Source organism: Ranitomeya imitator, chromosome 1 (genome assembly GCF_032444005.1).
Source record: "Ranitomeya imitator isolate aRanImi1 chromosome 1, aRanImi1.pri, whole genome shotgun sequence".
In the NCBI taxonomy this organism is placed as follows: domain Eukaryota; kingdom Metazoa; phylum Chordata; class Amphibia; order Anura; family Dendrobatidae; genus Ranitomeya; species Ranitomeya imitator.
In genome coordinates, this window is record NC_091282.1 from 232,894,582 (window position 1) to 232,920,618 (window position 26,037).

The 26,037-nt window shown below is 41.6% G+C and overlaps 1 protein-coding gene across 6 annotated transcripts in view; it reads left to right on the top strand.

Moving 5' to 3' along the window:
• TAOK3 (TAO kinase 3) overlaps positions 1–26,037 on the top strand; it is a 308,043-nt gene that overhangs the window by 263,441 nt on the left and 18,565 nt on the right. For 4 of the 6 annotated variants that reach the window (XM_069754530.1, XM_069754558.1, XM_069754542.1 and 1 more), the window contains one exon: positions 15,747–15,887. In XM_069754530.1, coding sequence (XP_069610631.1) covers positions 15,747–15,887 — 141 coding nt within the window. The remainder of the gene's footprint in view (positions 1–15,746; positions 15,888–26,037) is intronic. The other 2 variants (XM_069754547.1, XM_069754553.1) reach the window with 1 other exon arrangement.

Consider the following 26,037-nt stretch of genomic DNA (forward strand, 5'->3'; position numbering starts at 1 on the left):
TCTTGAAGAGATGGATTTTCAAGTTCTGTCTGAAGCTTATGAATGTGGGAAACAATTGGATGTTTTGGGGCACAGAAATCCATAGGATGAGGGGGATACTTCGAAGAATTCTTTTTGGTTGAAAATGATTGGGTGAGAAACGTGCGTGAGAGGAGGAGGTCTTGTGAGGACCTGAGGGTACGTGTGGGCAGATATGGGGAAATTAGTTGAGATTAGCTGCAATGGGGCCAAGCCGCTCCTGAATAATCAGTCATCTTTTGGAGCAGCAAGCAGCTCTTGTTTGATTGACGTCTGACAGTCTTGTATTTATCGCTGCCATTGTGACCCTATAACACCCCTCCCCTTGTTTGTTTTTTTGCTTATTTATTTTTCTTGCTTTTAACCAATAACCGATGATACAGGAATCGAAAAACTACAGAAAATAATCATAATTGACAACATTCATGTTGTCCAGGGATATAATCAGTGTAGTCCATCATAATGGCTGCTGTCTCCCTTCATGTGTAGGAAGATGTGCTCCTAGACTCCTAGAGGGTATTGGATCTAGTTCTGGCGGAGACGTCGTTAGTGCGGAGGGTAAGGCAGGTGTCCGACACCTGGTTTTCACTGGGCGACTTTGGATACGTACTGAGGCCGTGGGGTTTGGGTCACAACTGGTGCCGACATTGCTGTGAAAGCGGCCGAAGAGGCTGCACACACTGCTGTGCCCAGTGGTCTGGAGATAACCTAGAATATACAGTGATCTCCAGGGCACAGCGGGCATGTAGGGTGGGCAGCAGATTTTGAAAAAGGTATTTGTATAGAGAGAGAGAGAAAAAAAAAAAAAAAAAAAAAATATATATATATATATATATATATATATATATATATATATATATATATATATATATATATATATATATATATATATATATAATCTCCTTAGACAACTGCCTCAAAGAGCTCCTGTGATTGGTGTATTTATATTACTGTAATACTGCAGACATGGGTTGGAGGTTCTGCAGGGTGGTAATACTGCCTGCAACACAGAGTACAATTTTTCCGGGGAGTCCTGCAGATGCCTGTAGTCACCATGTTTGCCCCTTATGATCGGCTGCTTTTTCTGTGTGACCTCTTGCATAGATATAAGGGCACAGAACGCTCACATACTGCTTGTTTCTCCCTGTGCTGCATAGAGCTGCAGAGGAAACGCTCAGTCTGCATTTGTGGCGGTTTGGCTTCATGTGACATAGAAGCAATCCATGGCATTGTAAATGGAGGCGTAGTGACGGGGAGAGCCAGACACTTGTCTTCTGTGCTGCATTGGTGCTGTGTGATGCATGTCTGCAGCCCAGCTCCTTCTACCAGACGAGCAGCCTTCCCTGGATGATGGATTATGCTTGTGAAACGAATGCTCCACTCAGCAAAACTTGCACACCCTATTATCCTGCTACCATAGGTGTCTTATGCACACGATGTTCAGAAATGGAGCAATCGGGCTCAGGCTGTTGTCATGGATACACTGAACCTGTCTCCCCACTCAGCTGTCAAACAGCTCTTAGACTTTACCATTCATCTGTAGTTTGAAGGGGGGATGCTTTATTTTCCCGGGTAGCTGTGTGGCTGGCATGTAGCATTTTACATGTTTTATTGTTTTGACTGTACATTTGATATTTCAGCGCTAGGATGTTGTAAATTATGGATGGCAAATGCATAGTTCTCTGCAGAGGCTGCATATGCTGGTAACCCTTTATGGGATGGAATGATTGTGCTAGCAACCTTGCTAGCCTTTATGATGCCAAATGTTACTAAAGCAGCGACTTTGTCCCTGGAGCTGGATGTGTAGTGTACAGAAGTGCAGGAGAACCACCATCAGATGGTCTGTGCCACATCCCTGGTGCTGCTTCTGCAATGTCTAGTATGTGCCGATTCATTGCTGGCATCGCCTGTGGTCCCCACAATACATCCAGCCATGTATAGGAGCACATCGAGGGCTTAGAGGACCTCTCCTCCGCACAGGGCTTTCTGCAGTGGAGTCCTTTTACCTTGGGCTCTTACAACTCATCCGTGTTTTTACAGATCCCGAGATTAAGAGTTTATGTTAAGATAAAGCTGCTCACACAAATATTCTGCGGATGCAGAGGCCATTTTGTTTTAATCCCCTCATCTATGCTTTACAAACTTCAGCACATGCTCCATTGTAGTAGTGATCCTCCAGAGGGTCTGTCTAGTATATGTGACTCATTGCAGCTGTCCAGGCACATACATGCACATCTCAGTATCATATCCTATACCATACTTACGTATGGCAGTCCCATTACTAGCGATCCACCAAAAGATTGCGTTACTGCCAGGGAAGTGGGGTCAGCTAGGTATAGCGCTGAATAACTATCCATAGTGTTCATGTGGGAACTGGCTTTATCCTGCTCCAATCAGGCCTGCAAGTAACAAAGTAATAATTCTGGTATTTTGGAAGGTAGGGATAAGTTGTTATTTTACAGAATTGTGATATGACTTTACTGCTGTATCTGTATGTCAGTGAGCCAAAAAACGTGGGGAGACAATAAGCCATTTGCAGTTACTACCTGTATGCCACCAACTGTAAAATGTGGTTTGTTGGAACAATATTAGATTAGTACGGCTGTATCACCTTGTTTCTTATTTAGGATTGTAGAATTTTATAAGATGTTTAGATTGCTCCTGTATTACCGGTTACGTCAGGGGTGTCAAACTGCAATTCTCAAGGGCTGCAAACAGGTCATGTTTTCAGGATTTCCTTGTACTGCACAGGTGATAATTTAATCACCTACACACATAATGATTACAGCACCTTGTGCAAAGCTAGGGAAATCTTGAAAACACGCATAGTTTGCGGCCCTCGAGGAATGCTGTTTGACACCCCTGGGTTACGTTGTACCTAGAGCAACGGCATGTAAACCTGACCAAACCTAGTGTATTGTGTGCAAAGCCTGGCCTCTACATTTAGGGGGAAGGTAGGATCAGGTACATTGACCAATCCTCTTGTGCAGGTGTTAAACCACTTCAATATAGACACGGTGTACTCCCGTTCCGGTTCCATTCCAGATATTGTTGGCGCCAGGTCTACCTGGGCTTGCGTGACATTTATGCCATGTGAGCCCGGCAGCCAGTCATCACTCGCTATTGGGATTCTGTGCTCTCGCTTCCTTTGTACGATCCTCAGACGTCCCGATGTTTTCCATTTGCAACCACTGATTGTCTGTAGGATTCACGTGGCATAATACAGTACAGACCAAAAGTTTGGACACACCTCATTTAAAGATTTTTCTGTATTTTCATGACTATGAAAATTGTACATTCACACTGAAGGCATCAAAACTATGAATTAACACAGGTGGAATTATATACTTAACAAAAAACTGTGAAACAACTGAAATTATGTCTTATATTCTAGGTTCTTCAAAGTAGCCACCTTTAGCTTTAATGACTGCTTTGCACACTCTTGGCATTCTCTTGATGAGCTTCAAGACGTAGTCACCGGGAATGGTCTTCCAACAATCTTGAAGGAGTTGCCAGAGATGCTTAGCACTTGTTGGCCCTTTTGCCTTCACTCTGTGGTCCAGCTCACCCCAAACCATCTCGATTGGGTTCAGGTCTGGTGACTGTGGAGACCAGGTCATCTGGCATAGCATCCAATCACTCTCCTTCTTGGTCAAATATCCCTTACACAGCCTGGAGGTGTGTTTGGGGTCATTGTCCTGTTGAAAAATAAATAATGGTCCAACTAAGCGCAAACTGGATGGAATTGCATGCTGCTGCAAGATGCTGTGGTAGCCATGTTGGTTCAGTATGCCTTCAATTTTGAATAAATCCCCGACAGTGTCACCAGCAAAGCACCCCCACACCATCACACCACCTCCTCCATGCTTCATGGTGTATACCAGGCATGTAGAGTCCGTCCGTTCACTTTTTCTGCGGTGCACAAAGACACGGTGGTTGGAACCAAAGATCTCAAATTTGGACTCGTCAGACCAAAGCACAGATTTCCACTGGTCTAATGTCCATTCCTTGTGTTCTTTAGCCCAAACAAGTCTCTTCTGCTTTTTGCCTGTCCTTTAGCAGTGGTTTCCTAGCAGCTATTTTACCATGAAGGCCTGCTGCACAAAGTCTCCTCTTAACAGTTGTTGTAGAGATGTGTCTGCTGCTAGAACTGTGTGTGGCATTGACCTGGTCTCTAATCTGAGCTGATGTTAACCTGCGATTTCTGAGGCTGGTGACTCGGATAAACTTATCCTCAGAAGCAGAGGTGACTCTTGGTCTTCCTTTCCTGGGGCGGTCCTCATGTGAGCCAGTTTCTTTGTAGCTTTGTCGTCTTGATGGTTTTTGCCACTGCACTTGGACACTTTCAAAGGTTTTCCAATTTTTCGGACTGACTGACCTTCATTTCTTAAAGTAATGATGGCCACTCGTTTTTCTTTACTTAGCTGCTTTTTTCTTGCCATAATATAAATTCTAACAGTCTATTCAGTAGGACTATCAGCTGTGTATCCACCAGACTTCTGCTCAACACAACTGATGGTCCCAACACCATTTATAAGGCAAGAAATCCCACATATTAAACCTAACAGGGCACACCTGTGAAGTGAAAACCATTCCCAGTGACTACCTCTTGAAGCTCATCAAGAGAATGCCAAGAGTGTGCAAAGCAGTCATCAAAGCAAAAGGTGGCTACTTTGAAGAACCTAGAATATAATAATAATTTCAGTTGTTTCACAGTTTTTTGTTAATTATATAATTCCACATGTGTTAATTCATAGTTTTGATGCCTTCAGTGTGAATGTACAATTTTTTTATTTTTATAGTCATGAAAATACAGAAAAATCTTTAAATGAGAAGGTGTGTCCAAACTTTAGGTCTGTACTGTATTATGCCACGTGAATCCTACGGACAATCAGTGGTTGCAAACGGAAAACATTGGGACGTCTGAGGATCGTACGAAGGAAGCTGTACTGTACATTACTGGCCACAGAGCATGTATGCATCATGATTTACATCAAGGCTGGTCAGTTTTCCGGAGCCTGGTTAACAGCAGGTTAAAACTTTGCTCTGGCCAATCTCCAGTGTTGAAATAACTCAAAATCGTTCTAGAATTAAATAAATTAATATACACCGTGAAAACACCCCTCATCAAAAACTACTACATCTAGTATTTTGTATGACCTCCATGATTTTTAAGGACCGCACCAAGTCTTCCAGACATGGAATGAACAATTTGGTGACATGCTACAACATCTATCTTTCCATTCTTCAAGTATGACCTCTTTTAGCAGCAGGATGGAGAGTTATGCCTGTTTTTAAACAATAGGGACATCTTTAGGGATCACTGTATAACCTCGGAATTTTGAGGATTTATATTGATAGCTATGATAAATTCCATAGCAGGTCGTATATTTGTCACACTGGCTACTCGGCTGATCCATCCAATTATTCACAACTATAGTATTTTGCTTATGACTGATTAACTTATGATCCTGTAAGTGTATGTCCACACAGGACTGCAGTGCTGCATAATTTCCCTGTGGATTTACACACTAAAATCTGCAGTAGCTGGTAAGTAGATGAGATATTAACAACGCCAGTGCCCATGTACTAATTGGGGAGGGAATGGGGGGGCAATAACACATCAGCTCCCCCGGGTGTATGATGTGTGTGTCTGATAAACCTGGGGGTGCAATCTTTGGTGAGAAAATGAAACCTGAAATGGATCCTATGAGTGAACACTTTTTTTTTTTTTTTTCCTCTTCTGAGGCCTCACTCTGATGACCGTAATGTGGCCACATTTTAGCAACTAATTTAGGGCGCTAGGCCCTCGCCTGACTGAATAGTTGACAAACCTGAACTAACCACATAATTATACAGGTACCGGTAATTTGTAGCTTAAAACCCACGATTGGGTCTAGATATGTGCCATAGTACTAATACTAAAATGCACTCATACCTCTTTGAATGATTCTTAAAGGGAATCGGTCAGCAGGATTGTGCATAGTAACCTACACACAGTGTCAGGTCGGCGCCATTATACTGATTAAATGATACCTGGGCTGATGAAATCCGTCTTATGGTTGCTCTTTAATCTTAATTTTCAGTTTGTAGTTGATTCTCTTGCCCTAAGGCGGGTCTGGTGTATGTGATGCTCTGATTATATATTCATAATGCAGACTGCTGACAGGTCACTGATCCCTCACTGACCTGCCCCTAGTTTGCATAATGAATATCTGTACATACTGAAGAAAGAGACAAAAAACGCTTGTGCGGGCAGGTGCCGGCCGTGGCCCCTGCTCTGCAGCATAATCGTATGGTTAGTGTGGTGGTAATGCATTTTCTTGATGTTATCCAGTGGGGTGAAAAAAAACAAAAAAAAAAACAATTTGAAATTGGCGCTGCCCGCGCAGTGGCAGCTGTAGGTGTCTAGCTGTGATCCTGATAGCTGCTACTGCACATGCGCCGGCAACACCAACCTACTGGAGAAGAAAGAAAAATTACTCCTCCAAGATGGCGCCGCCTGCGCAGTAGCAGCTCTGTGTCTATAGCTGTGATCAGAGAGCTGCGCAGGCGGCGCCGTTTAAAATTTTTTTTTTCTTCCCCTAGCTGGATAACATTCAGGAAATGAATTATTGCCACAATAACCATGCGATTATGCTGCAGAACGGGTGCCACGGCCGGCACCTGCCTGCAGAAGCATTTTTGTCTCTTTCCTCAGTATGTTAGGTTTTCATTATGCAAACTAGGGGGCGGGTCACTGAGGGATCAGTGAACAGTCAGTAGGCTGCATTATGAATATATAATCAGAGCACCACAGACACCAGCCCCATCTTAGGGCATGAGAATCTCATTAATTACAAAATGAAAATAAAGATTAACCCCTTAACGAACGCCGATACGTCTTTTAACGGCCGTAGTTAAGGGTACTTAAATTAACGGCGCTGTGGAAAAAGTGTATAGCGCCACCCAGAGTTGGATTTTCTCCGGGGTCTTGCTGCCGGGGGAATTTTCTCCTGTTACCCTTGGTAAAATATAACAAATTAGATCTGAATTAAATTTTTTGGTGGAAAAAAAATGATTTTTTATTTTCATGGCTCTGCGTTATGAACTTCTGTAAAGCACTTGGGGGTCTAGATAAACTCCTTGGGGGTCCAGTTTCCAAAATGGGGTCACTTGTTGGGGGTTTCCACTGTTTAGGCACATCAGGGGCTCTGCAAATGCAGCATGATGCCCGCAGACCATTCCATCAAAGTCTGCATTTTAAAACGTCACTACTCCCCTTCCGAGCCCCGATGTGTGCCCAAACAGTGGTGCCCCCACATATGGGGTATCGGCATACTCGGGACAAACTGGACAACAAATTTTGGGGTCCAATTTCTCCTGTTATTTGTGAAAATAAAAAAAAAAATCATTTTTGAAGGAAAAATTATTATTTTTTTTTATTTTATTTTACGGTTCTGCGTTATAAACTTCTGTGAAGCACTTGGGGGTTCAAAATGCTCAACACACATCTAGATAAGTTCCTCAAGGGGTCTACTTTCCAAAATGTTGTCACTTGTGGGGGGTTTCCACTGTTTAGGCACATCAGGAGCTCTCTCCAGCAGATTCTGCATTGAAAAATATGGGGTATCTGCGTACTCAGGACAAATTGCACAACAACATTGTGGGTCTAATTTCTCCTTTTACCCTTGTGAAAATAAAAATTTTGGGACGAAAAAAATCATTTTTGTGGAAAAAATACGCCTTTTTTTTATTTTCACGGCTCTACGTTATAAACTTCTGTGAAACACTTGGGGGTTCAAAGTGCTCAAAAACACATCTAGGTAAGTTCCTTAAGGGGTCTAGTTTCCAAAATGGTGTCACTTGTCGGGGGTTTCCAAACGCGACATGACGTCCGGCCTCAATTCCAGCCAATTTTGCATTGAAAAATTCAAACGGCACTCCTTCTCTTCCAAGCACTGCCATGCACCCAAACAGTAGTTTACCCCCACATATGGGGGTATTCAGGAGAAATTGCACAACAAATTTTGTGGTTCATTTTCTCTTTTTACACTTGTGAAAATGAAAAAAAAAAAATATTTCTGAAGTAAAATGTTTGTAAAAAAAAAATTAAATGTTAATTTTTCTTTCCACATTACTTCAATTCTTGTGAAGCATGTAAAGGGTTAATACACTTCTTGAATGTTATTTTGAGCACCTTGAGGGGTGCAGTTTTTAGAATGGTGTCACTTTTGGGTATTTTCTGTCATGTACACCCCTCAAAGTGACTTTAAGCCCTTCCCGACATGCGCCGTACTAGTATGGCGCATGTCGGGTCCCCTGCTTTGATGTGGGCTCCAGCGGTGAGCCCACATCAAAGTCGCGACATGTGAGCTGTTTTGTACAGCAAGCTGACATGTGCGTGCAATAGCGGCGGGTGAAATCGCGATTCACCCGCCGCTATTAACCTGTTAAATGCCGCTGTGAAACGCTGACAGCGGCATTTAACAGGCGCGTGCGGCCGGAAATTAGCGCATCGCCGACCCCGTCACATGATCGGGGGTTGGCGATGCATCAGGATGGTAACCATAGAGGTCCTTGAGACCTCTATGGTTACTGATGCCGGCCTGCTGTGAGTGCCCCCTTGTGGTCGGCGCTCATAGCAAGCCTGCATTTCTACTGCATAGCAGTGATCTGATGATTGAAGCATGGCAAAAGGAAAAAAAAAAAAAAAAGTTTAGAAAAAATTAAAAAATATATAAAAGTTTAAATCACCCCTTTTTCACTCCAAAATAAGATAAAAAAAAAAACTCAAACCTACACATATTTGGTATCTCAGCGTTCAGAATCGCCCGATCTATCAATAAAAAAAGCATTAACCTGATCGCTAAATGGCGTAGCGATAAAAAAATTTGAAACGCCAGAATTAAGTTTTTTTGGTTGCCGCGACATCGCATTAAAATGCAATAATAGGCGACCAAAAGATTGCATCTGCACAAAAGTGGTATCATTAAAAACGTCAGCTCCGCACGCAAATAATAAGCCCTCACCCGACCCCAGATCACGAAAAATACGCTACAGGTATCGGAAAATGGTGCTTTTTTTTGTGTGTGTGTGCAAAGTTTTGAATTTTTTTTTCACCACTTAGATAAAAAATAACCTAGACATGTTAGGTGAAGCTAGCAAAAAAGCCAATCAAAAAAGAAGTGTGGGGTTGCACTTTTTTTGCAATTTCACCGCACTTGGAATTCTTTTCCTGTTTTCTAGTACAAGACATGATATAACCAATGATGTGGTTCAAAAGTACAACTCATCCCGCAAAAAATAAGCCCTCCCATGACCGTATTGACGGAAAAATAAAAAAGTTATGGCTCTGGGAAGGAGGGGAGCAAAAAATGAAAACTCAAAAACGAAAAAGGGCCGCGGCGGGAAGGGGTTAAATGTGAGGTGGTCCCTAAAAAGAAATGGTTTTGTAAATCTTGTTGTAAAAACGAGAAATCACTGGTGAACTTTTAACCTTTATAACTTCCTAACAAAAAAAAAAATTTGTTTCCAAAATTGTGCTGATGTAAAGTAGACATGTGGGAAACGTTATTTATTAACTATTTTGTGACATATCTCTCTGATATAAGGGCATAAAAATTCAAATTTAGAAAATTGCCAAATTTAAAAAATTTTTGTTATATTTCCTTTTTTTTTCATAAATAAACGCAAGTAATATCGAATAAATTTTACCACTAACATGAAGTACAATATGTCACGAAAAAACATTCTCCGAATCAGCGGGATCTGTTAGTGTTCCAGAGTTAAAACCTCATAAAGTGACAGTGGTCCGAATTGTAACAATTGGCTTGGTCATTAAGCTGCAAATTGTTTCCGACACTAAGGGGTTAAAGAGCAACCATAAGGTTATGTGCACACGTAGAAAGATCCTCTGTGGATTTTTCCGCAGCAGATTTGATAAATCCGAAGGGCAAAAACTGGGTGTTTTTTCCTGTGGATTTATTGCGGATTTATCGCGGATTCCACTGCGGTTTTCTATTATGGAGCAGGTGTAAAACCGCTGTGGATTCCGCACAAAGAATTGACATGCTGCGGAATGTAAACCACTGAGTTTCTGCGTGTTTTTTTCCGCAGCATGTGCACTGCAGATTGCGTTTCTCATAGGTTTACATTGTACTGTAAACGCATGGGAAACCGCTGCGGATCCGCAGCAAAATCTGCAGCGTATGCACATAGCCTAAGACTGTTTTCATCATCCAAGGTAACATTTTAATCAGTATTAATGGCACCAACCTGACACTGTGTAGGCTACTATGCACATTCCTGCTAACAGAGCTCACACATTGATCAGTCTTAAAGGGAACCTGTTTCGTGTTTATGGTCGGCACGGTGGCTCAGTGGTTAACACTTTGCAGCGCTGGGGTTCTGAATTCCAATTCCACCATGGACAACAACTGTAAGGCTATGTGCACACGTTGCAGATTGGGATGCAGAATTTTCCGCACAAAATCCGCATCTCCTGGCAGAAAACGCAGGTGCAGATTTTGTGCGTTTTTGTTGCGGAATTGATGCGGATTTTCTGCTTTTTTTTACCCCTGTAGATTTCTATAATGGATGGGGTCAGAAACGCTGCAGTTCCGCACAACAGAAGTAGCATGCTACTTCTTTTGATTCGCAGCAGTTTTCATGCAGATTTTTCCGTACCATTAGCGCAGCTTTTTTCCAATTGATTTACATTGTACTGTAAATCTCTGTGCGAGACTGCAGCGTTTCTGCGCGGAAAAATCGGCTGCGGATCCGCACTAATTCCGCATCGTGTGCACACAGCCTAAGTCTTTTATATTTTCTCTACGTGTTTGTGTGGATTTCCGCCCAAAGGCATGCTGATAAGGAATCAAGATTGCCCCAATGGGAACAGTGATGATGTCTAAAGTGCTGTGGAATTAATAGCTCTTTATAAGCGAGTAAGATAACTCAAAATAAATATACAGTGGGGGGAAAAAGTATTTAGTCAGCCACCAATTGTGCAAGTTCTCCCACTTAAAAAGATGAGAGAGGCCTGTAATTGACGTCATAGGTAGACCACAACTATGAGAGTGAAAATAGCAAATGTGGTGCCAATATTCAAAAAGGGCTCTAAAAGTGAACCTGGAAATTATAGGCCAGTAAGTCTAACCTCTATTGTTGGTAAAATATTTGAAGGGTTTCTGAGGGATGTTATTCTGGATTATCTCAATGAGAATAACTGTTTAACTCCATATCAGCATGGCTTTATGAGAAATCGCTCCTGTCAAACCAATCTAATCAGTTTTTATGAAGAGGTAAGCTATAGACTGGACCACGGTGAGTCATTGGACGTGGTATATCTCGATTTTTCCAAAGCGTTTGATACCGTGCCGCACAAGAGGTTGGTACACAAAATGAGAATGCTTGGTCTGGGGGAAAATGTGTGTAAATGGGTTAGTAACTGGCTTAGTAATAGAAAGCAGAGGGTGGTTATAAATGGTATAGTCTCTAACTGGGTCGCTGTGACCAGTGGGGTACCGCAGGGGTCAGTATTGGGACCTGTTCTCTTCAACATATTCATTAATGATCTGGTAGAAGGTTTACACAGTAAAATATCGATATTTGCAGATGATACAAAACTATGTAAAGCAGTTAATACAAGAGAAGATAGTATTCTGCTACAGATGGATCTGGATAAGTTGGAAACTTGGGCTGAAAGGTGGCAGATGAGGTTTAACAATGATAAATATAAGGTTATACACATGGGAAGAGGGAATCAATATCACCATTACACACTGAACGGGAAACCACTGGGTAAATCTGACAGGGAGAAGGACTTGGGGATCCTAGTTAATGATAAACTTACCTGGAGCAGCCAGTGCCAGGCAGCAGCTGCCAAGGCAAACAGGATCATGGGGTGCATTAAAAGAGGTCTGGATACACATGATGAGAGCATTATACTGCCTCTGTACAAATCCCTAGTTAGACCGCACATGGAGTACTGTGTCCAGTTTTGGGCACCGGTGCTCAGGAAGGATATAATGGAACTAGAGAGAGTACAAAGGAGGGCAACAAAATTAATAAAGGGGATGGGAGAACTACAATACCCAGATAGATTAGCGAAATTAGGATTATTTAGTCTAGAAAAAAGACAACTGAGGGGCGATCTAATAACCATGTATAAGTATATAAGGGGACAATACAAATATCTCGCTGAGGATCTGTTTATACCAAGGAAGGTGACGGGCACAAGGGGGCATTCTTTGCGTCTGGAGGAGAGAAGGTTTTTCCACCAACATAGAAGAGGATTCTTTACTGTTAGGGCAGTGAGAATCTGGAATTGCTTGCCTGAGGAGGTGGTGATGGCGAACTCAGTCGAGGGGTTCAAGAGAGGCCTGGATGTCTTCCTGGAGCAGAACAATATTGTATCATACAATTATTAGGTTCTGTAGAAGGACGTAGATCTGGGTATTTATTATGATGGAATATAGGCTGAACTGGATGGACAAATGTCTTTTTTCGGCCTTACTAACTATGTTACTATGTAAAATGAGAAAACAAATTGAGAAAATCACCTTGTCTGATTTGGCAAGATTTTTTTTGCAAATTATGGTGGAAAATAAATATTTGGTCATTAAAAGTTCATCTCAATATTTTGTTATATATCCTTTGTTGGCAATGACAGAGGTCAAACGGTTTCTGTAAGTTTTCACAAGGTTGGTACACACTGTTGGTGCTATGTTGCCCCATTCCTTCAGATCTCCTCTAGAGCAGTGTTGTTTTGGGCCTGTTGCTGGGCAACACGGACATTCAACTCCCTCCAAAGGTTTTCTATGGATTTGAGATCTGGAGACTGGCTAGGCCACTCCAGGACCATCATATGCTTCTTACAAAGCCACTCCTTCGTTGCACTGGCGGTGCGCTTGGGATCATTATCATCCTGAAAGACCCATCCATGTTTCATCTTCAATGCCCTTGCTGATGGAAGGAGGTTTTCACTCAAAATCTCACGATACATGGCACTATTCATTCTTTCATGTACATAGATCAGTCGTCCTGGTCTCTTTTTGTAGAGAAACCACCCCAAAGCATGATGTTGCACTCCCATGCTTCACAGTAGGTTTGGTGTTCTTTGGATGCAACTCGGCATTCTGTCTCCTCCAAACACGACAATTTTTGTGTCTACAAAACAGTTCTACTTTTGGTTTCATCAGACCATATGACATTCTCCCAATACTCTTCTGGATAATCCAAATTCTCTCTAGCAATTTTCAGATGGGCCCGGACATGTACTGGCTTAAGCAGGGGGACATGTCTGGCACTGCAGGAGCTGAGTCCCTGGAGGCGTAGTGTTACTGATGGCAGCCTTTGCTACGATGGACCCAGCTTTTTGCAGGTCATTCACTAGGTCCCCCTGTGTGGTTCTGGGATTTTTGCTTACCGTTCTTGTGATCATTTTGATCCCATGGGGTGAGATCTTGCGAGGAGCCCCAGATCGAGGGAGATTATCAGTGGTCTTGTATGTCTTCTATTTTCTTATTATTGCTCCCACAGTTGATTTCATCACACCAAGCTGCTTGCCTATTGCAAATCCAGTCTTCCCTGCCACTGGTGCAGGGCTACAATTTTGTTTCTGCTGTCCTTCGACAGCTCTTTGGTCTTTATCTTCACCATAGTGGAGTTTGGACTGTGATTGTTTGAGGTTGTGGACAAGTGTCTTTTATACTTATAACCATTTCAAACAGGTGCCATTACTACAGGTAATGAGTGGAGGACAGAGAAGCCTCTTAAAGAAGTTGTTACAGGTCTGTGAGAGCCAGAAATCTTGCATGGTTTTAGATGACCAAATACTTATTTTCCACCATAATTTGCTAACTAAATCTTGCCAAATCAGACTGCTTTTCGGAATTTTTTTCTCATTTTGACTCTTAGTTGTTGTCTAATAATGATTTCAATTACAGGCCTTTCTCATCTTTTTAAGTGGGAGAACTTTTTATATCACAGAACATATAATGAAGGTGCCAACAAAAACAAAAATTCACAGCAAAGGAACACCATATATGAATAGAATAATATACCCAATAAAACTTAACATTTAATAATACTCCTTATAATAAAAACACATACCACATACAACCTAAAACCAGTACCAGTTGTTTGACACAAAGATATAAGACAAAGATACAGGGTGATCTCGATCCCTAGGATCCCGACTATCTGTCCCCTACCTTGCTGCGGAGGTTGGCACCCTATATATCCTGCGCAATGGCGCCCCCGCTCAACGTAGGCTATCCCTAAATCGCCCTAATAGGCCCTTACATGCAAGAAAATAGAAAAAAGGGCAAACAGAACATTCACTCATAAACAAATAATAACTAATAGTAAAGAGCTTATTGCACTTGCCCAGATATATAAGTGCATATCATAAAACACGTTTGGATGTTGCATTTAGAGTGATAAGCAACAGACTAGGGAAACCTGTAGCAACTCCCTAGGTGACCCTACCTGCCAGTGGGGGTTGGCACCCTAGAATCCTGCGCAGATGGCGCCCCCACTCCACGTAGTCTGCCCCTGATAACACCCTAGGCTACTTGCAAGGGGATAAGCAAAAATAACACACAAAATATACACATAGAGGCAAAAACAACACTTAAAGATAGAAATAATACACGGCAGGGCCCAAAAGAATGTCCAAGGGGCTAAACACAGCACACCAAACCGTATTAATAAATTGAAAAAATTCTAAACACACAATTCTCAAATATGAAATTCTCTCTCAAGTATGCAAATCTCGACGCGTTTCCCTGAAATCAGTTTATCAGGAGACATACTTATAAGCATTTAGAGAACTTATCTGAGTGACGATTCAGGAGGATAAAGATCACACTCTAAACCATTAATGTGCGGTGGGGAACAGTGTCCATCCGGTACCACAGGTCTCAATCAGCCCTCAAGGGCCTCAGATAGTCGGGATCCTAGGGATCGAGAGCACCCTGTATCTTCTTTTGGACACCCTGTATCTTTGTCTTATATCTTTGTGTCAAACAACTGGTAATGGTTTTAGGTTGTATGTGGTATGTGTTATGTGGAGTGGGAGAACTTGCACAATTGGTGGCTGGCTACATGCTTTTTTTCTCCACTGTAAGACTGCATTTCACTTTTCTTGAAACTGGTAATCACAGGGGTGGACATTTATTGGTACAACGTGTGCAGCCGCACAGAGGATGAGGATAGAAGGGGGTCCACCAATGCCTCCAAAGCAGGCACGTTATCTGACTCTACCTTCAGTGCAATAGCACTTTATAATGGACCAAAGGTCCCATGTACGGTTCATGCACAGGGGCCAACTTATGTGTATCCTCCCATAGGTGATCATGTTCTGACAGATGTTCTTAATTCCAGTTTACGTGAAAATCTGAGTGTACAAGCAAAGCTACCATTTAATTGGGAAAGTGTAGTATCCAGAAAATGATGGTAATCGAAAATGTTATCAATATTATAATTGAAAACTCCTTATGTAAAAAAAAGTAATATTTAGATTTAATATGATGGTCATTGAGGAACTTCCTCACTGTATCATATATTGAAATTCATATGATTCCATGCCTGCAACATTCTGAGGAAACTGGTCCTAAAAAAAAAAAGCATTGGTTTAGAGTTGCTTAAAATAAACTATTAATGACCCTGAAGAAAAGAAAAAGTAATTCATAAACGTAATAAAAGTGGTAATTTCTTTGTTTCTTTTTTTATTTTCATAGGCAAAGTTGGCTGCAGCGGATGAAAGGAGATTTCAGCAACAGATCATAGCCCAACAAAAGAAAGACTTAACATCCTTCTTAGAAAGTCAGAAAAAACAGTACAAGATTTGCAAGGAAAAGATTAAAGAGGCACGTGCAGAAGTAAATTTGGCTCTGGGAAGCATCAACAGAATATTTCCAATAGTTTTCTTGCTTTACACTTCAGAAGACCGATGGCACCTTATCTGTTACTCATCAATCTTCCAAGCCTATCTTCTGTTATCATTGGAGCTTATTTTATCTTCATAAGTTTATCACTAATAATCGGCTTAAGGTGGCCATACACATTAGATAAAAGTAGGAGGATGGAAGAACATCCATTGAACAAATAATTGTCTGGTGAACTTGTGTTACGTGGACACAGCTATATACAGTTTAGATAATATTTGCCAGTCTTGAGACTGGCCATTTGTGTTCAATGACACAGGACCAAAGGCAAACTACTTTTAGGAATTATCTTGGAGCATTCTTTCATTTTAAAATATTTATTGGAAGATAATGTAAATGCGACCGGCTGTCTTCCAGGCAATGTTTTGTCACAGATAAACGAAAATGTTCGTTCGTTGTTATTTCACCTGTTGGATTGATTGCTTTAATTAACTTTACTAATGTGTATGACCACCTTAAACGGAACCGGTCACCAGGTTTGGCCGATAAGAGATACAGCCATCACCTTTCAGGGCTGACACACAGCATTCTATAAAGCTGTATATCTGCCCCCAACCCGACCTGTAAGAGAAGAAAAATAACTTTCATTATACTCGCTTGCGGGGCGGTCCGGTCCGATGGACATCGCTCTTCTTGGTCTGGTGCCTCCCATGTTCTTATGATCCCAGTCCTCCTGCTTGCTTCGTATGGATGACGCGTCTCCTCGGCACCGCGCTCCTGAGCAAGCGTACTTCTCTGCCCTGTCAAGGTCAAAGCACTGCAGTGCGCATGCGCCGGAGCTCTTTGACCTTTCCCAGCACCTGAGCAACAGGGCAGAGAAGTGCGCCTGCACAGTAGTGCGAAGCCAAGGAGATGCGTCATCCATACGAAGCAAGCAAGAGGGCGGCATCGCAAGAAGATGGGAGGCACCGGACCAAGACCAGCGACACCCATCTCACCAGACCGCCCGGTGTCGTTTGTGTTGTTTGCTGTAAGCATCAGTCGGATGTGAGCATTTAACAAAGATGAACAGCACAGCTGCCGCCAATAAGTAAGTGCTGCCTGGCGCTGCAGATCAGATCCTATTCAAGAGGAGGTCAGCAGTACTCCACAGCCTTCGCTAGACATTAAACAGTTGTGCTGATCATCTCTTCTCAATGTTTACATCCAGCTGCCCCTAGCTAGTAACGACTGATCGTCCGCCTTGTGTCCCTTTAATGCTTATTGCCTTGCAGTAAACTCAGAACTCCTAATGTATTGCAGCTATGATGCGGTATCATGGTAACATGGAGTCATCTGCTCAACTTGTGAATTGTGATGATTGGGCACTCCTAGACTAAGGGTTTTTGAATGGCTGAGGTTAAAAAAAAAAAAAAAAAGTTGATCTGTTCTGATCTTTTAAGTAGCGGTTTCTCTGTTTATCCTTCTAGAAATGTAAGAATAATCTTGGTGTGACTAGTATCAAACTGTAAAGACACGCGCTTTTGACATTGAGCAATGATCACACCCATTTCTGGGATGAATAACAGAACTTTGATTTGTACTATTCTTTAAAAAAAAATTATTTTATGAGAAAAGCTTGAGAATTTACCATTTGTGTACTGAGTGGAAGTAACCACTTTGTGGTGAAACAAAGGAGTCCCTGTATTGCTAGCCCCTTATGGTGACTTGTTCTGTTTTGTAATAACTCATGTTCATTTTCTATCTTGGAAAATTGTTTGTACAGTGTTAGCCAGTAAATAGAAAAATATTAAAATTTGAGTCCTCAGTGGTTGATACATTTTTTTAATGGCTAACTGTAAAAGATGGTAATAAATAGCAAGCTCTTCAAGACTGTGGCTGATGGAGACCTAAGTAGTCCAGAAAGCTCACTGTTTACCACCTTTTCATCTAGCCATTAAAAGGTATCAACCACTGATGTCTACGAAAATGAAACCAATATCGCCACAACAGACAGATATGTATAAAACCGCAGTCAAAATTGAAAATATTATACAGCTCTGGCAAAAATTAAGAGACCACCACATCAAAACCCTGTCATGGGCAGCCCAATCTCCAGATCTGAACCCCATTGAAAACCTCTGAAATGTAATCAAGAGGATGATGGATAGTCACAAGCCATCAACAAAGAAGAACTGCTTACATTTTTGCGCCAGGAACAGTGTGAAAGACTGGAGGAAAGCATGCCAAGACGCATGAAAGCTGTGACTAAAAATCCTGGTTATTCCACAAAATATTGATTTCTGAACTCTTCCTGAGTTAAAACATTAGAATTGTCTACCGTAATTAGTATTCTTGTCAAAATGATTATGAACTTGTTTTATTTCCATTATTTGTGGTCTGAAAGAACTGGGCTTTTAAAAAAAAAAAAAAATTTGACCATTTCTACTATTCAGAAAATAAAATACAAAATTTATTGCTTGGAAATTCGGAAACATGTCAGAAGTTTATAGGTATATTTTTGAGTAAAATGTAAATTGTTCTTGTACTCTATAAAGAGAAAAATCAGACAAACTGAACATTTTTCAGTGGTCTCTTAATTTTTGCCAGAGCTGTACTTTGTAAGATTGGGGGGGAATAAACAACTGAGTCAATATATTCTCTTGCAACTACTGGTAGACCCTTGACAATTGGTCCTAAAATGTTTTGCAAATATTCTGTTTTAGGTCCATGTAATCGAAAAAACCTTTTCAGAGGTCCAATGCTGGAAGTTTTTACCTTTCTCTGTATTAATACAATGGATGTCTACTTCACTCCAGTTGTCTATCCCTGATCCAGATAAGAGGCAAACCTCCAGTTTGTTTTTTTCTGCTAATCATAAACAGAGGCTAAAACTTCAGTCTCCAATGATCGTTAACTAGGGGTTTTAGACCTGAGGAAATAACTGTCTTAAATGCTTATATCTTTGTAAAATTACAGAGCAGGTACTTGCTGTCCCCTGGTCAATTGCCAGCTCTCCACTGCTGCGCCAGTCCGATTCTGCTGCAGCAGGGATGTCGCGTCAACAGCACACATCAACGCTGCAGCCAATCGCTGAACTCAGCTGCCCTGCTAATGTTGATGGCACAAGGTGCTGAGCTTGGTGATTGGCTGAAGCAATGATGTGTGCTGTGGACGTGACCTCACCGCTGCAGCAGTGGTGGTCTGGAAATGTACTAGGGGAGTACCTGCTCTGTTTGTTAGACTAGTATAAATGCTTTTGAGGACCACTTTTCTTAAAGTGAAAACCCTTTTAATGGCCTTCCCTGACAGATTGTGGAGAGAAGGATTGACCAGTTGCAGTTTTAAGCTGATCTCTTTTATGTGGAGGAATACATTTGGTCCACAGATCTCTATTGTGCTTGCGTTACTTTCATGAAGGGCATCAGGGTCACACTTAAAGGGAACCTGTAACCAGGTATGGCCAATATAAGATAGGGCCACCACCTTTCAGGGCTTATATACCACATTCTATAATGCTTGTAGATAAGCCCCCGATCCAACCTGAAAGATAAGAAAAATACGTTTTATTATACTCACGCGGAGGTCAGTCTGGTCTGATGGCTGTCGCTGGTCCGGGTCCAGCCACTCCTATCTTCTTGCGATGCCGCCCTCCTGCTTCTTTATCTCCCCCCAGCATCGCGCTCCTGCGCGGGCGTACTTATCTCCCCTGTTGAGGACAGTGGAACGTACTGCAGTGCGCAGGCGCCAGGAAAGGTCAGAGAGGCCCAATGCCTGCGCACTGGGTACTTAACTCTGCCCTCAATGGGGCAGATAAGTACGGCTGCTCAGGGGATCGATGAAGCAAGCAGGAGGGTGGCGATCATAAGAAGATGGGAGGCGTTGGACCCGGACCTGTGACACCCAACAGACCGCCCTCCGGGTGAGTATAATAAAACTTATTTTTGTTATCTTTCGGGACAGACTGGGGGCTTATCTACAACATTATAGAATGCTGTAGATAAGCCCTGAAAGGCAGTGGCCGTATCTTATATTGGCCAAACCTGGTGACAAGCTCGCTTTAAGATTAAGAAGTTTAACATTGAAATTTCTATTGTCTTTTTCTTTTTTTGGTGTTTTATATATTAATCCATACTCCATTCATGTGAATGGTGTTTCTCCTACCCTGTTCACATTTTCTGTTCAGGTTTCTGGTGCTTTTGTGGAAATAAGTAGCAATGGAAAGAACAGTGGGACATGCCTGTGCTGATATCTGGCACTGTGAAACAGAAATCTGAAGCTTCCCCTCTGTTCTGCCACTGAAAATTTATGGCAGATTTGAATGCCGTGTGTCAACATTAATCCACTTTCACATGACTGTATTTTGCATCAGCATTTGCAAGTAAAAAAAGAGTGTAACACGAAGAGAAAAAGTTTAATCGAAAGTTCTGCTTTTTTTCCATGCTTTGCACCCGGTTCTGTATTGACTAACAAATACTGATGTAGTTAAGAGGAATATGAATGGAATAAGCAGTCACATGAAGTAGCCCTATAGAGGCAGATGTGTAAAAGAAAGTCTCTACCAGCTGGATGCATGATTCTCTGTATAGCTACCATTCTACAGCGTGTTAAGTTTCTTTTATAATGCAGAACTTTTTTAAATGCTGCAAATTCTCCCATAGGCTATCTTTTTAAAGAGTTAATCCAAGTGTTAGATCAGTTAGAATGGATCTTTTGTTATGAAGTAAGACTAGAGAAGTAAGAGAACTTGACTCGTGAAACAAATCTGTAGCTACTTGTTGTTTTTAAAGTATTAGGATAACAGGAATTAAAGAGTTTGTCCACTACACTTTTACATTGATTGGTTGGAGTCCAGCACCCCGCCAATCAGCTGTCATCAGTGAGGGCAACCAGAAGAACTCACTTGCCAATCTGCTCAGTCTACTTGTAGTGGCCAGGGCTTGGTACTACACATCCGCCTATTATTAGAATCAATAGGAGACGGATATGTAGTACCCTGCGGCTGCCACTACAAGTAGACTGAGCAGCTCGGCCAGTGAATACAACACTGCTAACAGCTGATCAGTGTGGATACCAGGTGTCTGACTCTGGCCTATCAGACATTGATGACTTCTCCTAAGAATAGGTCACCAATGTGAAAGTATTGGACAACCTCTTCAAGAACCTGATACACCTGATTGAACAGCAGCTATAAAAGCAAGACTTGCACTCTGGTGGACCCCACCTGACTATGTATTCTGCTGCAAGGAAAATGTGGTCCGCCTAATGGCAAGGATTCATGTAATATCTGTCCAATGGCATAGGGTGTAGAAATCTGAACCAGCTGGACGGCTTGTATTTTAAAAGGGGTTGTTCCTTCAATGCAACCCCTCTTTATAAGGACTGTCAGCACAGAATGAATTATCAAAGTCCCACCGCTCGATGCTTCATTGCGGGGCCAGTCATTTAAGTACACATTACAACCCGCTTGTTTTCCCTTTTATCATTACCCCGCTACATTTTATTTGACAGCTCTGGCTTCATAGACCCAGAGAAGGGAGGCGATATATGGAAAACAAGCAGGTGGGAAGGTGCATATAAATGATTGGCCCCGCAGTTATATACTGAGCGCCTATACTTGGCTTGACCAGTAATTCTGTGATGGCAGTCCCTTTTAACGTTTCCAAACTTAAGTAAATAAAGCATGATCATTGTATGTTATGCACGTTTATTTTATACTTTGAACAACTTTGAAATGGAAAAAAGAAAGCGAAAGCAAATATTTGTTATATCTGGGCATTTGCTACAAATAATTCAATGTAATCAATCCCAGTGTTCTGAGGATTTGCTTCAATCCGTCCTCATGCTCAGGTGATTGCCTAGGCTGAATACCTCCAATATCATCCAACCAGATTTGAAATCGAATGTTTCAATAGCTCTTTGGAAAATGAAATCATCAACCGGATGGGATGCTTTGTACAATTTTGCCAATGTTTATGTATATTGCCTAACTTTATACAGTGTTAACTTTATGACGTGACTACCCATTATTCAGTAGGTTTCTACAGTGAGTGTGACTAAACTTTTTAGAAGTGTTTTGATGTGTTGGAGCCCCATAAACGTCCTGTAGGTCAGTGGGTGTCTAGGTCCTGAGGCCTCCCACAGATTACTTAGACCTCTGCAGAGCTTTATAAATACTATGAGAAACAAACTATAGCAATGAATAATTGGATATATAGCCAGTGAAATAAGTATTGAACACGTCACCAATTTTCTAAGTAAATATATTTCTACAGGTGCTAATGACATCAATTCTCAACAGATGTCTGTAACCAGCCATCCAGTGCACACAGGCATAAAAATCAAGCCATAGATGTCCATAAATTAAGTTGTGTATTAATAAGAAACTACACTGAAAAAGTGTTGAACATATGAAAAAAAGGTGCGAAAAACCATGGAAAGTTTGACACTAGCTGAAATCTATCGGTAATTAGAAAGCAATCCTGCCACTTGGGCAACCATAGCAGCTGGTTTAGCTGATGGCCTATAAAAAGATATCCCATTACCAAGGTGCCACATGAAACCCCTCATGATGGGTCAAACCAGTGAGTTATCTGAAGACCACCTCAACCTTATTGTTGCAAAAAATACTGATTGAATTAGTTACAGAATAATTTCTAAACTACTGAAGGTTCCACTGAGCACTGTTGGAGCCAAAACCTGGAAGTGGAAAGATCATCATTTCACTATAAACCAGTTATGACTTGGTGCTCCCCACAAAATTTTAGACAGGCATGAAAAGAATTATCAGAAGCGTTGTCCTAGAGCCAATTGCCACCTGTGGAGAGTTACAGAGAGACCTGGAAACAGCAGGTACAATTGTTTCTAAGAAAGCTATAAATATGTTCAGCCTAGATGGCTTGTATGCATGCTCACCACGCAAGGCTCCATTGCTGAACAAAAAGCATGTTAAAGCGTGTTTTAAATGTTGTTGAGCAAACTTTTAGACAAGCCTGTGAAATACTGGGAGAATATTTTGATCCGATGAGACCAAAATTGAACACTCTCAAAATACCAGACTTTGGAGTTGGGAACGTGATGTGGGGCTGTTTTCCAGCATACGGCACTGGCAAACTTTATTATAGTTGAAGGAAGGATGAATGGACAAAAGTACAAAGACATTTTTTATAAAAATCTTCCATCTACCAGGATGATGAAGATGAAACGAGGGTGGTCATTTCAGCAAGACCATGATTCCAAACACACAGCTAAGAAAACTCGCAATTTGTTTCAGAGAAAAGAAAACTAGAAAATAGCCCAGCCACCTGACCTGAATCCAGTGGAAAATTTATGGAAGCAACTAAAGCCGAGTTCATAGGAGGAGTCCATTGAACTTTCAGGATTTAAAGAGTGTTTGTGTGGAAGAATGGGCCAAACTCACATCTGAGCAATGCATGTAAATAGTTTCTCCATACAAGATCATCTTAAAGCTATTACATTTTAGTAAGCATGTTCAATTTTTTTTGTGTGTAATTTCTCAATATTACACGTAATTTATGGACATATATATGGTTCAATTTCTTTGCCTGTGCTGATTGAATGATAGAGTTGGAAGGGACATACTGGTTGATCTGGTCCTACTCCCAGCTCAATACAGGATTCACTAAATCATCCCCATCTCTCATGGCAGCCTGTTCCACTCATTGATCACCCTCATTGTCAAAAAATGTTTTCTAATATCTATTGTCTCCTTCCATTCAGTTTCATCCCATGCCTTCTAGTTTTGTCTGGTGCAAATGAATATGAAGCTGATCCCTCTGCAGTGTGACAGCCCTTGAGAAATTTGTAGACCGCTATTAAAGGGAACCTGTCACCTGAATTTGGCGGGACTGGTTTTGGGTCATATGGGCGGAGTTTTCGGGTGTTTGATTCACCCTTTCCTTACCCCCTGGCTGCATGCTGGCTGCAATATTGGATTGAAGTTCATTCTCTGTCCTCCATAGTACACGCCTGCACAAGGCAAGATTGCTTTGCGCAGGCGTGTACTATGGAGGACAGAGAATGAACTTCAATCCAATATTGCAGCCAGCATGCAGCCAGCGGGTAAGGAAAGGGTGAATCAAACACCCGAAAACTCCGCCCATATGACCCAAAACCAGTCCCGCCAAATTCAGGTGACAGAGTCCCTTTAAGTCTCCTCTCAGCCTTCTCTTTTGCAAGCTAAACATTCCCAAATCCTCTAACCGTTCCTCAAAGGACATGGTTTGTAGACCGGTCACCATTCTGGTTGCTCTTTTCTGAATTTGCTCAAGATTGTTCATGTCTTGCCCAGAACTGGACACAGATTCCAGATGAGGTGTGACCGAAGAGGAGTAGAGGTAGACAATTACTTCACGTGATCTAGACTGTATGCTTCTGTTAATGCAACCCAGAATTGTTTGCTTTTTTTGCTGCTGCATCACGCTGTTGATTCAGGCTTAGTCTGTGATCTATCTTTTTCACATGTGCTGTTTCTTAGCCCTCCCATTTGTAAATGCTGCTTTTATTTTTCCTGCCCAGATGTAGGACTTCATTTCGCCTGTTAAAAACCATTCTGTTGGTTGCTGCCCATAGTTGCAGTTTGTTTTGATCATTTTGAATCCTCTCCTTTCTTCTCTTTGATATTAACTATCCCTCTTAGCTTTGTGTCATCAGCAAATTTAATCAGTGTACCCTCAATTCCTTCATCTAAATTGATAAAGATATTGAACAACAGGCCCAGGACAGAGCCATGTGGTACCGTACTTGAGATATTCTTTCAATGTATGTCCAACCATTTATGACCACTGTGTCCGATGACTAAGCCAGTTATGAATCCACCTAATAGTTGCCTCGTCCATTCCATAGTTGGTGATTTTTTTTTCAGTAAGGGTGGTACGAGATACTTTGTCAAATGCTTTGTTGAAGTCAAGATATACTATATCTACTGTTTCCCTCATCCACCTGGTCAGTGATTCTGTGATGGAAGGAAATTGTTAGTCTGACATGAATTATTAGTTACAAGCCCATGCTGACTCTGGTTAATCACCTCTTTTTCATCCAGGTACTTTCATACATGTTGTTTAATAGTTTGTTCAAAGAGTTGGTTAGGTTGTTACCGACATCAAGTGAGAATTTCATGCGAAAAACACTTCTAGAAATATGTTTCCGTCGAAAATTGTTGACGTGTTCAATACTTTCACCCGCTTTATAATAGATAAGAATTATCCACTGCACATAAAGACTCAATTTTGCTGTAAGCAATGTGTTTAATCAAGATGGGAACACTCAGTGTAGAAATACTGGGTAGTAATTATAAATAATATATAATAACGCTGATAAAAATTGGGTCATGAATATAGTAGTAATAAGGGCAGTATGGTGGCTCAGTTGTTGGCCTTGCAGCTCTGGGGTCCTGGGTTCAGATCCCACCAAGGACAACATCTGAAAGTAGTTTGTTTGTTCTCTGTGTTTGCGTGGGTTTTCTCCGATTGTCTCCCACACTCCAATGACATAGTGATGGGGAGTCTAGATTGTGACCCTCAATGGGGACTGTACCATTAATGTCTGTAAAGCACTATTGGATTAATGGGTGCTATATACCGGTAAGTGAGTGAGGTCACGTTCAGTATTTGGTCAGTATTTCACATCAGTAATTATAAGCCAAAACCAGGAGTGGGTGAAAAATACAGAAATGGTGACGTGTTTCTATTACACTTTTCCTCTGATTGTTCCTCACCTGGATTTGGCTTATAAATACTGAGGTAAAATACTGACCAAATAATCGTGTGAATGTGGCCTAAGATCCACACAAAAAATAAGTGCGTATTGGCAAGAAAAGACCTCGAAGCTGAGCACCAACAATAATTACTCACAAACCTGATTGGAACTAAAGGTAACAACCATATTTAAACAGGCTCGCTCCTTAGGATGATTGGTCAGAACTAGTGATGAGCGAGTGTGCTCGTTGCTCGGGTTTTCCCCGAGTACGCTCGGGTGGTCTCCGAGTATTTATGACTGCTCGGATATTAAGTTTTCATCGCCTCAGCAGCATGATATACAGCTATTAGCCAGCTCGATTACATGTGGGGATTACCTAGCAACCAGGCAACCCCCACATGTACTCAGCCTGGCTAATAGCTGTAAATCATTCAGCTGCCGGGATGAA